Below are 15,260 nucleotides of genomic sequence, written 5' to 3' on the forward strand. Positions count from 1 at the left end.
AGTGTTCTGGGTTCGATTCCTGTCGCTGACGTGAGGAGCTTAGGATTTTTCTCACACGTAGCCAAGTTAGCCTGTCTTGGGCATGGACTGCAGAGTTTTTCATCCTGCAAGCAGGCAAACCAGCCTTGAGAACTCAACGCCTCTACAGAGATAGGACACACCAGGAAGCATAGGGCTAACCACCTTATCCTTATGTACGGTTGCAGTTAAATGAATAGCAAACCCTTGACACCATAAGGTAAAAGAGGGAAAAAGGAAGTAGTAGTAGTTTGGTGATGATAACCGAAATCGTTGATCAATTTGTAGCAAATGATCCAGATTTTGAAAGTAGTACAAAAGCAAGATGTTGTTTTGGATGCGATCTCTTGCTACTGACAATTGCTTAATGAGAGAAAAAGAAAACGACAAATAGCACTAGACGACTTGATCACTAAAAAAAATCAAGAATTTCAGAAGAACCAGAACCTCCGACAGCACAAAAATAAACTTTGTACTGTATTTCTGTCTACGTATGTATATGTTATGTATATTTCAAGTCAATATAAAATTAACTTAAAATTAAAGTAAAACTTGATTATTGATCGTGTGTTCCCCTATCCCTATTTACTGTGTTAAAATGACCCCATTGAATGCTGTTTCGTTTAGCGCTTTGTCTTCTAGGAACGCATCCTGAACATTAATCAGGGTATTGCTGTACATGCTTCAGACTCAGATGATATTATGTTAACATACTTGATCTTAAGAATCACATTTTAAGAATTATTTACTGACTTTGTATTTGATCCCAGTAAGGTTTCTTCTGGTATACAGGCAGGCTTAAGGACAACATTAATGTCATATTTCTTGAAAATATTTGTAATTCTTGACGGCATCTATAGCTTGTGTCAGGCTATAGATGCCTTCAAGAATCTGTTCTCTACATCCTTATCATATTTGTAACACTGTAACATAGGTAGTATATAGCATGCCAGGGAGCTTGTATAACCATTCATAGCTGAAGTATGCATTTTTTATAGGGTTTTAGGGTTTCTTCTCTGCTATTTCTTACCTCATCATAAAGAACAGACAGGTTTCATCTGCATCAAGACAGCCAAGGTATACTATTAATCAGTAATGTCTTTTAATACTTTAAGTTGAAGCATTAAAAGCTTAAAGCAAGATTCTGCTCATTATTATTATGTGACACCTCCAGGGAGTCCAAAGACTCATTGAGGGAGTGTGCCAACAGCATCGAACAACGGATTCTCTTCCAACTACTAACCATGCTCAAACTTGCTTAACTTTTTTCGTCAGCCATTAGTAGCAGTGGCTTTACCATTTTCCAGACTTTGATAGATGAAAAGTTCAAGGCTAACTTACAGTGATTCCCAGAACTGCTCAAGGGCAGTTCTCTCTCCCTCCCTCTTTTATTTGTAGCTGCAACTGATTTCCAAAATTTGTCTTAGTGATGAGGAGAAAGCATGAGAACAGCAGACATGAAAAAAAAATTTTTTTTTAAAAATAAATAAACACTGAAAAGGAAATGCTTCTCTTTCCAGCAGTGTAAGTTTCATTTACATTTACAGTATGCCATTTACATTTTAAATAAATTTTTCAAAATGTTCAGATAATGTGCTCGCCTGTATGTATACATATAAAAACACTAGAATAGTATTATGATAATTTGTTTGAATGAGACATTAATTTGTACAATATGATTTGAAGTAATGTCTCAAGCATAGTCTAGAAATTTTATACTAAAATCTTAATGGCTTTTGGATGCACAATAACATGAATGTTTTAATTCAGTTAATTTTAAAGATTATTTTTTTAAAAGTTTGGGCAATACTAAGTTGTGATTACATCATTTTTTTTTTTTCCACACATAAGACTTAAAGCAACTTTGCCTCAAATAACCCTAATTAAAGCTACAGTAGGGTGGTTTATATAGTTTGTGTGTTTTGTCAGTTGTGAGGATTCTCTATTCTACAAAAAACAAAAACATGTTAGTTTCTAGGGGGGAAAATAAATAAAACTACTAGAAAAGCATGTTTTAAAAGTCATCAAATAAAGGTTTTATGCATCCTACATCCTAGATAATATATGCATCCAGATCTTTCCAGCAAAAGGATATAGACAGTCACTGTTAACAGATTGACGGTGGCTCCCAAGATATATAATTATATTCTCTCTGCTCATTTTATAGCAGTCTGGAAGAATACTATTCAAAAATATATCAGGGAACTGCTTTACCAATTTTAAGTGATATTTGCAATTACTGACAGGAATAAGTATTCATTACCTAGATACATGGCGGCTCGTGGCTTGAAATCGTGGGGATGCTTCAACTTTCAAAATATACATACACATTGTAAGTACAGTGTACACGTTTGAATAAAATATCAAAATTATGGTAAAAATTTAAAAAAAAATTAAACATGAAACAATATTTTTTATTATTGATAAAATTGTTTAGTATAACTCAAAATTACTTAAAAATAAAATCCATTATCATAACCCCAATAATGTTCTAAAATAAAAACTATAACAAATGTTATGTCTTTAATTGTAATGTCCAAATATTTAAAGAGATGGAGTAAACACGATAAGCACTATGAACACTCTACTACTGGTGCAAACTGCATATAAACAACAGTGGAATGGCACGACAGACAGTGTCGCATTACACTAATAGCTCGCATCTCACTATGACGTGCATATGCTTGCGCGTGTAGCAATATGAACTGTGGTAAACACAGTGCTGCTAGCATCCTTTACCCTCCTAAGTGCTACAAGATGGATTTTTATTTTTTATACAAAATAAGAGAATTGTATAGGATTGTTGATGATAAAATTAAATATTACAAGCAAATATAAATAAATTAATAAATATATTTATATATCAAGAAAAATTGGGGGTGCTGCAGTTCCGCAGTGCCTATACACGAGCTGCCCCTGCCTAGATATCAACTAAAATAGATAAAGGAGACAATGACAGTATTTATTTTCATTGGAAAAACAGTTGTTTTTTAATATAGGAAGACTTATTTACATGTAAAAAAAAAAAATACAAAGTTACCTATGAAACTTTTATATTCTATTTACAGTTTGCACATCATGCAAGATTAATATACCAATAACTATTTGCTTGTAAGCTACAAGAATAGAGCTATTCATTCCCAAGGAACAAATACCCATTTAAACATGCTTTCCATTAGCGAGTTGAGAAAAAAAAATCTATAAAGATAACCAAATGAAACTGCATTTTCAAAATTAAACACCTAGAAAAAAAGCAATGTGAATAAATTATCGAAATGAATATGCATTCCAGCAGATGAAGCAGGATAAGGGTTTTTTTTCTTAATTGAAATTTCCTTTTTGACTAATGTTATTTTCCGTAATCCAAAAAAAAAAAAAAAAAAAAAAAAAAAAAAAAAAAAAAAAAAAGATACAACTTTGGTTTCCTGAACATGATTAAAATGCTACAGATTTCTTTCTTTATATATATATACACACTGTGATCAAAAAGTAACAGAAACAGTAAAAATTCAATAATTTGAAAAGTATAGACAGTAGAACAATGTGGTTCCCCCCCCCCCCCCCCAGAAATGCACAGAAAGACGGGATTTTTTTTAATAATGAAATATTTTATTACCGGAATAGTTACATTTGCCACCGACAGGTGGCGCTTAAGTTCTGTCAGTAGTTTGTGCAGTGGCACAGCACAGTTCGCAATGCAGCTAGGATTACAAATGTTCAATGTGACGGCCATCATTCGTGAGAATGGACGTCAAACGTGGCACGACACCCTGCACAGCATCGAAGAGGGCTTCAGCTGTAATTCCTGTCACATGATGGCGAATAGCTTCTTTCAACATGCCCAATGACATCGGCCGACCTCTGTACACCTGTGACTTCAAGTAGTCTTGTAACCAAAAGTTACAAGGTGTAAGGTCTGGAGATCTTGGTGGAAAAGAGCGACTGAGGACATGTCATCGCCAAATGTCGATTGCAGCAGGTGCTGGACAGGACCTGTGATGTGCAGAGGTGCTCCATCCTACATGATGTTACACTATGGAGCGCTTGCCTCTCTCTTGCACATTCGGAGTTCTGATAATACAGCTTAACTAAAAGTGCTTTATCTCGTAATGATAACATGCCTCACCTTGGCAGAACATTTAACTTCAGTAATAAACGTTAAATGCTGAAAGTTTAACTTCAGTATTCACTACATCTGAAATTTACATACCTCACCGTTTAAATAGTGACAGGTAGCAGCTCCGGAACCGCTACAGCACCACCTGTCTGTGACAAATGTAACTATTCTGGGAATAAAATTTTTCATTATTAAAAAAAATCCCATGTCTTTCTGTGCATCTCTGTGAAAACTGCATCATGCTACTGTCTATACTTTTCGAATTATTGAAAATTTTTTATTTTTTTTGTGACTTTTGGATAACCCAGTATATACGCGCACACACGCATGCACACACACACACACACACACACACACACTAGGGGGTCTTTATCACTTGTGCATAATGAGAGAATAGACAGAGCTTGTGTAGCGAGATATTCTTTTCATTTCATAAACATATGCACAATACATTTTCACAAATTAAATAAATTTTTTTTTCTTATTAACTGATCACTAGCAAATTTTTTTTTTATTGGTTGTCAGTACTTGATTTCAATAAAAATGCATGTGCAAAACCACCAACTACATAACTCTGCTAATATTAAACAATAGATACTTTGTAATATCAAAATAAGAGATAATATTACAATAAATGTCACTAGAAACAAGAATGAAACAAATTTGGAAGATTTCACTGTAATTCCTATTTAAACAATTTCAATTAAATATAGTAATAAATGAAGAAAATACTATTTACAATAATATATGTTAATCTGTACATATTTAATGAGGAATGAAGTTATATTCCACAAATTTTAGTGGACGGATTAATAATGCTGCTTTTTTTTTTTTTTTTTTTTTTTTTTTTTAACGAATAGCTAACTGCAGCAGCCCATGTAAATTCAAGTCAGAACCATGCCTATAAAACAGGGATAAAATGCTGATGTGCTATCTCAAAAATCATATGTTCATTTTGGAATCTACAGATTCAAGCACACCTAGAGAGATAAAATGTAATGACATAATTTAATTAGATATAACCACGCTATTAAAAATAAATATTTGAAAACATCTGAAAACAAGAATGAAACAAATTTGGAAGATTTCATTGTATATTCCTATTTAAACAATTTCAATTAATTATAGTAATAAATGAAGAAAATACTATCTACAATAACATATGTTAATCTATACATATTTAATGTTTAATAAGGAATGAAGTTCTATTTCACTTTCTTCAATAATTTCAAAAATAGATGATGGCACAGCAATTTGAGAAAATGAAAATTCATTACAATGTGCATCAACAAAAGGACAACTATAAATATGCCATCTGATTTCATAATGAGAACAAAGATGAAGTTTAATTTACCTAATTATCATAATGGATGATGAAATGAAACATTGGCAGTACCCGAGAAAGATTCTTTTTTCTTCAAAACTACATTAAAAAAAAATCTTTGCTTTAGTTTAAAAAAATATATGTACAAAATATTATTAATTGCATTAAGTATTGCAAGGACAGTATGGAAGATGACTATACACTTTTTCAGCAGACTTGAACACCTGTAAACATAACCAGCACATGTGAGTTCCACATCTTACACAGGTCATATGATTACAACCACCAGTTTTCTCTATTGGTGAACTGCATTTCGGACACATTTTGCAACCTGGATTCTGTGAAAGCCATACCTACAATATAAATTTATAGTTAGTTAATAAATGTTCATAACTTAGAACAGGAGTCGGCAAACTATGGCCCATGGACCTAATTTGGTCCATGGGCCATAGTTTAATTTGATCCATTTTATACATTTTGTATGGCCTGCAAGCTACAGATAATTCTTATATAAATTGCGTGACAGGATCATGAAACTGATGTTTCAGTACCCAAAAAAAAGTATTAATGCAATGCAACCATGCCCATTCATTTTTCTGAGTTGGATGAGTTACGAGTTCATGGCGGCTAATATTGGTACACATTAGTTTATATTTAAATTCAACAGCTTGGAGGTTTTGTGGAAGGGGAACCAATTTTAATCAACATTTTATCACTACCAGTTATAAAAAAATGCTTGTCTAGCAAACCCTAAAATATATTCTATCTAGTCCTTCTCAGAAAAGTTTGTTGATCCTTGACAGAAAATCAGAGATAAACTGCTTAAATATTGTTTTCTATGATTATATATCTAATTTTTTTTTTAAATAACTATGATTAGCAATTTTAACTATGATTTTTTTTAAATGTCTTTAAAAAAAAAAATTAGTATTATTTCTGGACTTCTGTGGAGTGAGAAAGCTTTATGGGATTTATGAAACAATTATTACACTTATAACTATGAGATTACATTGGAAAAGAAAATAAGCCCTGATGACAATTAAATAAATTTACTTTCACGATCAAATAAAACAATCCTTCAAAATGGTTAACACTGTTCATAAAATTCTTTCTTGAGAAATACCAAGGAAAAGTAGGCAGTTAGCATTAGAGATAGATGGATTAAAGAAGCCGACGAAAAGCTGGTAAATTTGAAATTGGACTGTTTATATACATGAGAACTAATGTGTGAAATTTTCAGGTGTTCTGAACTAAAGGGAAAAACTATTATGAAAACCAATTCGCTTGAACAGTATTACTGTCAAGAAATGGCACGGAGTAAAAATACAAAATCTGTGGAAGTATTATTATGGAGAATTTAAGAATACTATGGATGTTTTAGAATTAATGAAGAATCTGGCTAATACAAAAAACAAATATGTCTGTCAATTGCATGTGTTGACCATACTGGTTTGTCTGTTTTCTAGAAAGAAAAAACCCTTTCACCTCAATCTAAAACTGGCTAACTCAGCTTAGTCAAATAGCCTAGATAATGTTCCATGTGCCTTTGATGATATACAGACCCAGGCCTTTCCAACAAAGGTACATGTCATGCCTACTGGTCAGAGAAATCAGACCACTTTCAAGCTTCTACAACTGCTGAATAAATTTCTGCACACAGTTATTTTCCATATTACAGTTGACTTTCACTATAGCAGTTTTTGCAATAGAAGAGCTGACTATATTTCCATTTTTGCTCCAAAAGAAATATTTTAAGCTAAAACTATTTTTTAAAAAAAATATAAAAATATGTAACATTCAATAAAATAATTGACCACTTAAGAGAATTTCATCTCATGGTTTTAAATAAGAAGCCAATATGGGGGGTCTTAGAAAATGTAAATATACATCCACCCATTAAAAAAAAAGCTACCTCAAGTATCATTAAATTAACTTGTAACCAATGAAATGGCTGAGTGATCTGCTAACAACAAGAAATTTAAAAATTACATGATACATAGTTTTATTTCTAATTTAAGACAAATACAACTAGAGGAAAATAGCCGGTTTTATACTTTTCTTCATTTTATTTTACATATAAATTTCACAGTCATCTCAGGAATTAAAATCATTCATATATGAAAGTAATGAAATATATGATTGTATATTTGTGCTGGGATTGTGGTGACCTTTTGTATCTAGCTGCTTGGAGGCCTGAACTGGTAGATGGTTTCAGAACTGGAGTCCTCTTTATCAGCTTGTGTTGACTGGCTGCCTGCATTAAAGAATGATGTCAATATTGACTTCAAGAGAGCTCAGAGTTACCAGGCTGATTAATGAGAAGCAAATTGGTCTGGAACTAAAAAGCAGCAGGCAAAAGCTTCTGTGTCGTGCAGTAGTGGGATCACATATGTGAATAGGCATTGTGAGATATGTAGCCAGCAGAAGAAAAAACGATTATGGAAGGATGATATTGGTTGTTGAAAATGGTAAAAGGATGACCACTACAGAGGATAGAGTTGAGATAATAAATGAGCAGTTCATAAAAGTATTTCATCCTTATGAATGTGACATCAGGCAGAGTTCAAGTGCAATGGAAAGAGAAAAGGGATTGACTGAGTCAGAAAGAAGTAATGGGGAATTGAGTAAACTTGATGTCAATAAGGATGGGATTTGATAACACCGAGTTTTGAGGAAATGCCAGAGAGTTGCCATCTGCCTCGACATACTAGTTTAACACGAGTCTGACACCTAATTACTTAAGATTGTACCATTTCATAAGGGAGGTAATAAGACTCAAGTTTCAAATTATAGGCCAATCTGTGTAAAATGTTGTAAAGTTTTGAGAGGTCAGTGAGGACCAAGATCCAGAATTGGGTTGACAACAGTGGCATTCTCTTTGATGGACAGAATGAGTTTGCTGAAGGAAGATCACATTTTAGTAATCTACTTATTTATTACAATAAGGTGAGAGGTACATTGACTATGAAGATGTATACACAGTGATATACTTAGATTTTGCAAAGGCTTTTGCTAGATTGCCACATTATAAGCTGACAGTTAAACTGGAATAAATGAGGTTAGATAGGAGATTAATGCTATGAGAGTTGCTGAGAGGTATCAGCAACTTGTTTATGGAGGAGCAATATCCTGGAAGAGGAAAGTCAAGGGTCTGTTTTAGGGCCATTCCTGTTTAACTTTTATATTAATGGTATTTAGGGGAAGGTTTGAATGGAGGATATTCAGTTGTTTGTAGATAATGTGAAGTTGAGAAAAGCTAATGAGGAGTAGAGCAGATGTGGCTTTAGAAGAGGGCTCGAATAGACTGAGTGAATGGACATGGAAGTGGGGTTGCCAGTTCAATGTTGCAAAGCATAGGGTTTAAAATTTGGATAATATATATGGGATATATTGTTGGAAGTGGAGGAAATAAGAGATCTAGGGATGATGATGGATAGGGACCTAAAATTTAGAAGAAATACTGCTAAATTTGTGAAGACAGCAGATTAAACAAACTCTGGCAATGATGTGGAGGACACTGACTTGAAGTAAGGAAATTATGGTTGCATTGTATAAGGACTTGATTAGACCACATATGGGCTACCATGTAGAGATTTAGTCAACTGGTTTTGAAAAGGATGAAGAGACATTGGAAAGGGTTCAAAGACAACTGACTATGGTGTTCTCTAAGATGTTGAGTATGAAGAAAGGGCGAGAAAATACATGGAGAGTCTAGTGGATAGTAGGAAGGGGGGACATAATAGAGACATTAAGTTTGTAAAAGGTTATCAGATTAAAATATCAGTTAAGAGGTTATCAGTTTTTATCAGATTAACAATGGTGGGATATAAAATAGTGGGAGATGGGGGGGGGGGAGTCAACAAGAAGTCTGGACTGAAAACTGTATAAAGAGAGAATGAGCAAGGGAGCGACAAGCAGGACATGAATGCAGAAAGTATTTTACCTTGTGTATAATAAATGTTAAAGATACCAAGCTATTTTAAACCTGGTTTTACTCCATTTCCCAAGTAAGCAAACAGACAAACAAGTCAAATTTGTGTCTGCAAGTCTAGCTGACCATGCACGTAGTGCAAGACCAAGGCAACTCATGGTAAAAGTAGAATAAGCTCTGATCACTAATCTTAATATTTACCCTTAATGCATGCCCATCTTGAGGAGATGTATGATGCTATGTATTAAAGGCAAGGGGCCACTACCTAGACCGGTTTCGACCTTTATTGAGGTCTCATCAGTGGGAGCCAGGCTAGAAATACCAAGATAAAGGCAAGGGCGACTACCCAGACTGGTTTCAACCTTTATTGAGGTCTCATCAGTGGGAGCCAGGCTAGAAATATCAAGATTTTAGTAATACAGAGCTTATAAGTATTTTACCAGAACAAGTTACCATAAGGTGTTTTAACCTTATTAAATAAAAATCTCTGGAGGAGATATAAATGTAAAAAGTATTTTACCTTGGGTATAATAAATGTTAAAGATACCAAGCTATTTTAAACCTGATTTTACTCCATTTCCCAAGTAAGCAAACAGACAAACAAGTCAAGTTTGTGCCTGCATGTATTGGAAGTCTAGCTGACCCTCAAAGTAGTGCAAGTCAAGGCAACTCATGGAGTAAAACCAGGTTTAAAATAGCTTGGTATCTTTAACATTTATTATACCCAAGGTAAAATACTTTCTACATTTATATCTCCTCCAGAGATTTTTATTTAATAAGGTTAAAACACCTTATGGTAACTTGTTCTGGAAAAATACTTATAAGCTCTGTATTACTAAAATCTTGGTATTTCTAGCCTGGCTCCCACTGATGAGACCTCAATAAAGGTCGAAACCGGTCTGGGTAGTGGCCTTTAATACATAGCATCATACATCTCCTCAAGGAGATGGGCTATGCATTAAGGGTAAATATTAAGAATAGTGATCAGAGCTTATTCTACTTTTACCATGAGTTGCCTTGACTTGCACTACTTTGAGGGTCAGCTAGACTTCCAATACATGCAGGCACAAACTTGACTTGTTTGTCTGTTTGCTTACCTGGGAAATGGAGTAAAACCAGGTTTAAAATAGCTTGGTATCAGGACATGAATGCATTGGCTGAAAGTGTAATAACTGCAGAGAGAATAAATGAATGTATTTAGGGCAAAGTATGATGAGCACTGTGTGTGTGACCTCTCATGTTAAGTCTGACTGCACAGGAAAAAAATATTTAAAAAGATGTAACTATTTCTGACAGAATCAGTCAGTCCACCTTCTGTGTAAACTAAGACTACAAACTAGTTTAAATGAGTAAAAATAATTGGTAACAACCAGCAAACCATGCATGCTCAATCACCTGAACAGTCAGCCATTCTCACTTGTTTCAACCTAGCATGTCGTTTTGGTTTCACTGAAGATGGACTAAGTGATTTTGTCTTGAAAATATATGATAATTATAATAATTAAATGATTTATTTTACTGCACCTATGTTTTTATAATAGCCACATTACTATGAATGTTGGATAATTAAAGATAAACTGACAGCACATTTTATTGGTTTTATAAATTCTAAAGAAAGCATTTGTAAAACTCATATTATAAATCCATAATATGTTTCTATCTCTAAATTAATCTGTAAATTTTTAACAAAGAAAGACTTTTTTTCATAAATATACACTTTAAATTATATCAAAGTAGGCAAGATAGAGGCATGTTTTTTTTTTTAATTTTTTCCTCTCTCACAGTAGTAATGTGCTATAACTAGTAACTAGCAGATGTACATGTGTTCATCTCTTAGATCACGCATGGCCAACTTCATTCTATGCGAGGGCCAATATATGATGAGTGGTAGCATCACGGGCTGCACACTTTTAGACAGAACTTAAATAAAAATAAACTATGCATTTTTTCAAGGCAATAGTCATATGTATTGAATTACTATATTTGTTAAATCATTTTACTATTGGGAGAACAATATAAAATACTTGATTGATTTAAATGCAAGTTGTTAAATTAAATTTAATTACATATTTCTGGTTTTTTACATGTAACACAACTCAATGAGAACACTGTGGGCGTTCATGTGCGACAACAAGTTTGAAGTCGATTTTCAAAGAAGATGACAATATTCGTAACAAATCCTAAAGGTGGTCATCAGTTGGTCTGCTTCTTTGTGACGATTTAACCACCCTCATAGTTGAGAAAGTGCATTCACATATGTGCTTCCAAACGTAGATACAATTATCAAGCTGAAATCACTCAATGCAGGATATTTTTCCCTTGGTACCAGTTTCCAAAAGTCAATGCATATCTCCACCCTTGACTGGAAAAAGGGCTCACTTTGAAGGTCACACAACTCCAAATTGAATAGTGTCATGCTACTCTGAAATGTCGCATTTCATTGGGTTGTTAAATAATGTTAATTGTGGCCACATGTCACTGAAGTCAGAAAATCGCTTACTGAATTGCACCAAAAGTTGGTCTAACATTGGCACAGAAAACTTGAAGTCAACATCATGGCTCTCCTCCATCAACTCCCTGCAGGAAGGGAAATGTACCAAGTTTCCTCTGACTAGGGTGAATTTAAAAACCTTCAGTCGACTTATGAACCCATCTAGGTGTCCAACTAAATCCGAGATTGTTTGGTTACGTCCCTGTAATTTCACGTTGAGTTCATTCATGTGGTGTGCGATGTCAGTTAGAAAGGCAAGTAAGCTGTTAAAATGAGGATCACATAGTTTTGTGATTAGATCTTTGTCTTAGTGTTCCTCTAAAAATGTTTTCCTTTCTCAAAGCAAAAAATCGTTTCAAACAGTTCCCTCTGCTTAGCCAACGTACTTCTGTGTACAACACTAAATCATCATAAGTTTTAAAAGAGGTATACCGTGAGTAGACATATCGATACAAAATTAATAACGGAAAAAACTCATGTACAAAGATTATTTAATAGTATAATTTTTGCCTGTGTGTCACAGGCATCTTCAGTATATATTAAGCTCAAATTAAACAATAACTGACAATTCCTAATTTTGCTATACGTTCACTGACATCAGTGAACGCATAACAAAAGTTTTAAACCCACTGAATATTTTTGTTGCCTTTCAACCGTTTAGAAAAATCTCCACCTTTCTCACTTCTCCTAAGGACAAGCTTCCACATCTTAATCATCCAGGTGTCTATCAGATTCCGTGCTCTTGTGGATTATCTTATTTCGGACAAACGGGAAGATCTGCCTCCATTTGGCTAGAAGAACACCAATCTTATATTGAATACTTTAAACCTGAAAAGTCTGGAATTGCAGAACATGCCATCTTCATTAGACAGAGTTCAGTGGAGAAAGACAAGAGTTCTTCACAAAAGTCAGTTCCTCATGGAACGCCTTTATAAAGAAACATGTGAAACTCTACTTCATTCTCCTAACTTAAACAGATCCGACGGCTTATGTCTATCCCCTTTATGGAAGATAGTACTTTACAAATCAGCTAATCTTTCTTAACTTTTTATTGTATTGATTTTTTTTTTTTTTTAAAGGAAATTTATTGACCTTTTTAGTTATCTTACAACAGCTACTTAGGTGACGCTTTTTGGAATTGTCAGTTATTGTTTAATTTGAGCTTAATATGTACTGAAGATGCCTGTGACACAGGCGAAAATTATACTATTAAATAATCTTTGTACGCGAGTTTTTTCCGTTATTAATTCTGTAACTAAATCATCATATTTTGCCTCCATTTCTGTTAGAAAAGAAAGAAACTTGCGGTGTGTCAAGGCCGGAATTCTGTCGTTAATTAGATTCACACACTTCATTACAAATTCATAACATCCTCTAGCTCCAGAATTTTACCACACAGAGCCTCCTGATGTACAATGCAGTGCAATACAGGGCAATTGATTCCAGCCTTCCTTAGTAAGCCAACTAAGCCTGTTTGAGTACCACGCATCGATTTGGCACCATCTGTCACAATAGCTGTGAGATTGTTGATGTCACCAATACCATTTACAACTTTCCTAACTGCATCATAATGTCTTGACCTTTGGATGTATTATGCAATGACTCTAATGCTAGTAGCTCTTCATTAATAACAAAGTCTTTGGAAACAGTTCGAATGAAAATTAAAAGTTGAGCTGTATCTGTTATGTCAGTTGATTTATCCAGAGCCAATGAGAAGTAAGCTGAATCTGTAATAAGACTTTTTAATTTATTTAATATGTGCGAATCTATTTCCTCGACTCTTTTTGTTACAGTTTGTTTTGATAGTGGGACGCTTTCAAACTCACTGGCAATTTTATCTTCCCGAAATGCACATGCCATTTTCACAGAACAGTGTTTTACAAATTCACCATCAGACAATGATTTTTTTGATTTTGCTATCTCTGCACTTACAACAAACGATGCCAAGAGTGGGCTTTTTTGTATTGATGTTGGTTTAGTAAAAATAGATTTCTGAGCACTAACAGTTCTCTTCAAATTACATACAATTTTTGTACGTACTTGTCCAATGTATTCTTGGTATTTAGCGGCATGGTGCTGTATGTAGTGGTATTTGAGGTTATATTCCTTGTGCACAAACAATACTTGTAAACACTCAAGACACTGTGGTTTGTTGTCGTTATTGTTTATAAACAGAAATTGATTTTCCCATTTCTCCTGAAATGACCTGTTTTTTTCACAGATCTTACGTTTCTTACTCATAATACACAAACTGACCATGGGATACAAACTTCAACAATAACACTGTTAACTGATCACTGTAACCAGAGCAAGTGACTTTCAATGATGAGTTACTCTGGAGCGCATAGAAATCTACCAATCTCACTACTACAACTCGCACAGAGAAGCAGTAGATTTTATAAACTGAGTAATCTTTTAAAAGTAATTTATATTCTCAATACAGAATCAAAATTTTACAATTTTGATTCTGTGTTGAGAATATAAATTGTTTCAGTCATCAGAAATAATGAATATAACTAGTATATCAATCAGAAAATCTGCAGTCAAAACTAATAGCTAAATCGAATATATATAATTTAATATAGTTTTTATCTCCATGGGCTGCACAAAATTGCATTACAGGCTGTGCGGCCTGCTGTGTAAATGCAGTGTAAATTTGTCTTATGTGAATTAAAATTTTGTTGTTTAAATATTAGATAAGTGTCGCCTGATCCTTAATTATTTGATGCACTGTTCCGAAAAAATATTAGAGCCTATTAGCAGGAACCCAGGAGAAAGGATAGTAAAGGATAGATAATAGACCACGACTGCAGATACTAATTAAATTAGGGATATTCTGAAGGTAAAATGGAAAACTACTGGATGCATTTTTACACTTCTTGTTAATAGAAAACGAACATCACTGGCACAGCTTTTAATCAAATAAATTTCCTGGTGTTCGAAGAATAAGAAGGCAAGTGCGAAAGGCAGTTTAGCATAAGGAGATATTAAAGATATACCAAAGAGTGATAAGGAAGAATAGTTAGAAGTACATAACTAAAGTTGCATTTAACGTATATATATATATATATACGAGATTAAAGAGTGATAAGGAAAGCGAATTAATGTATAAAGAGAATAATTAAAGTATATATATAAAAAAAGATAGAATAATAAATAAGATAATAGACTCCCCCACCCATTTACACAAGCAGACGAGCTGCAATATCACCAGTACTGTATGTAAAGTCAACCATGGATTGTTGAACAACTGCTTTATATGTAATTTACAGTTAAAAAAACTTCTAACACTTTTTATTCCCCAAAGAGAAAACAGGTAAGGCTGTTTAGTCCTAACGTTTTGAAGATCAACTGGCAGCTAATCTCCACCATCAGTGAT

The 15,260-nt window shown here is 33.8% G+C and overlaps 1 protein-coding gene and 1 non-coding gene across 2 annotated transcripts in view; one reads left to right on the plus strand and one right to left on the minus strand.

Moving 5' to 3' along the window:
* Positions 1–3,054: 3,054 nt before the first annotated feature.
* The window catches only part of LOC150093144 (uncharacterized), a 127,546-nt gene continuing 115,340 nt past the window's right edge, over positions 3,055–15,260 (minus strand). The window contains exon 6 of the mRNA XM_090413293.1: positions 3,055–5,812. Coding sequence (XP_090269419.1) covers positions 5,624–5,812 — 189 coding nt within the window. The 3' untranslated portion in view covers positions 3,055–5,623. The remainder of the gene's footprint in view (positions 5,813–15,260) is intronic.
* Positions 7,611–7,899, plus strand: LOC150093145 (signal recognition particle RNA). The gene has a single exon (XR_016550473.1).

This window comes from Typopeltis vanoorti, chromosome 24 (assembly GCF_054136105.1).
Source record: "Typopeltis vanoorti isolate ZY-2024b chromosome 24, IOZ_Tvanoo_1.0, whole genome shotgun sequence".
Lineage (NCBI taxonomy): Eukaryota > Metazoa > Arthropoda > Arachnida > Uropygi > Thelyphonidae > Typopeltis > Typopeltis vanoorti.